Source organism: Austrofundulus limnaeus, unplaced genomic scaffold, assembly GCF_001266775.1.
Source record: "Austrofundulus limnaeus strain Quisiro unplaced genomic scaffold, Austrofundulus_limnaeus-1.0 Scaffold194, whole genome shotgun sequence".
Taxonomy (NCBI): Eukaryota; Metazoa; Chordata; class Actinopteri; order Cyprinodontiformes; family Rivulidae; genus Austrofundulus; species Austrofundulus limnaeus.
Window position 1 is genome coordinate 627,249 of NW_013952596.1, and position 1,353 is coordinate 628,601.

General features: G+C 40.6%; 1 protein-coding gene across 12 annotated transcripts in view; it reads left to right on the top strand.

Moving 5' to 3' along the window:
• Positions 1 to 1,353, top strand: part of ctnnd1 (catenin (cadherin-associated protein), delta 1) — a 31,990-nt gene that overhangs the window by 27,367 nt on the left and 3,270 nt on the right. For 10 of the 12 annotated variants that reach the window (XM_014018487.1, XM_014018490.1, XM_014018492.1 and 7 more), the window contains 2 exons: positions 157 to 239; positions 934 to 988. In XM_014018487.1, the coding sequence (XP_013873941.1) occupies positions 157 to 239; positions 934 to 988 (138 nt within the window). Of the gene's footprint in view, positions 1 to 156; positions 240 to 933; positions 1,029 to 1,353 lie in introns of all 12 variants that reach the window. The other 2 variants (XM_014018493.1, XM_014018494.1) reach the window with 2 other exon arrangements.

Consider the following 1,353-nt stretch of genomic DNA (forward strand, 5'->3'; position numbering starts at 1 on the left):
CCCGATACCGATACTGGTATCGGTATCGGGACACCCCTAGTATGGATGAAACTGATGTATGAGGCATGACCTGTACAAGAAGTACAGAGAAACCAGTTGCATTATGGCCACCATGGCAAACATACACATTACATCTGCTTCTATGTGTTGTTTCAGATGCCTACTCCACACTGGATCCGAGAGGAAGACGGAACACGCTGGATAACACACTCGAACCTGCTGACAAAGATGCGGCTCAGGTAGACCTGCCACACCTTTACCTCCCCCGCAAACCTGCATGACTGCACTTAAAAATGTAAACATCTGCMTTCTACAAAGAAATAACTCCAAAAATGCAAAATACTCCCTCCTAAACCCAGCACAGGTTAATGAATTGACGGTGATCGTATTCTAGGCAGTTTATCTGGAACCTTTCTGTCACAAGTGAATATTTCAGGGTTTAGGACTGTTGGTCTGATGAAACGAGCCACGATGCTGCATCACATCTGACATATTTCCACCTAACTGTCARCGTTTAGTCAAAAAGCTGAAATCTTGTAAATGGTTTTGCATTTCCATTGAAAAGCCGTGTAAATTCATAGATACGTTAAACTTGTGTGCAATATGCGCAGAATGAGAGCTTCAGGAATGTTTTTGTGTGAGTGTTCACACAACTACAGGCAGCATGTTGTTGCATGTCTGTATCTTGCACACGATCTCAAAGCTGTCCTTTTTATTTACCTGAAACATGAACTAACAATAAACTAATGACTTGTAACTCCCCTTTCCCCTTCTCCTCTTTTTATTCCTCACTAACTTATAACCGCTGCAACTTTTTTTAATAATAATATATATTTCTGTCAACTTCTTATAACTCTCTCCCTCCTCCGGGTTTTTTTTTWAATATCTTTTAAATTTCTCTCTATGCCTTCATTTTCCTTATTTGTTTCTCAGGGAGAGATGTATGGGGAGAGGCAGGCCTCCTTGCCTCTGATGGATTCTTATGATGGTTAGGCCACACCCACTGTCACACTGCATGTCAGCGCATGGTATGTGTGTCCCATCGGCTTCCCCGTTCAACTCACCTGCATGATCTTAGTGTGTAGTAGGAAGTGTGTGTGGATTTTTCCAGTGTTTATCCCGCTGCACTCAGACTGTTGGTTTGCGCCCCCTGTTGGTGAAAAGTGTCAGTGACTGTTGTTTCTCCATTTATGTTATTTATTTATATTTTGTTTGCACAATTTAAACATGTGACATTGCTCCTTTTAGACTTTTATCGTGTTCAAAAAATAAACAAATTTTAAAATAATATAAAAAAATAAAAGTTTATTCTGATCCTGTACTTGATTTGGAAATGTGGTTCCGCAGTAGGGC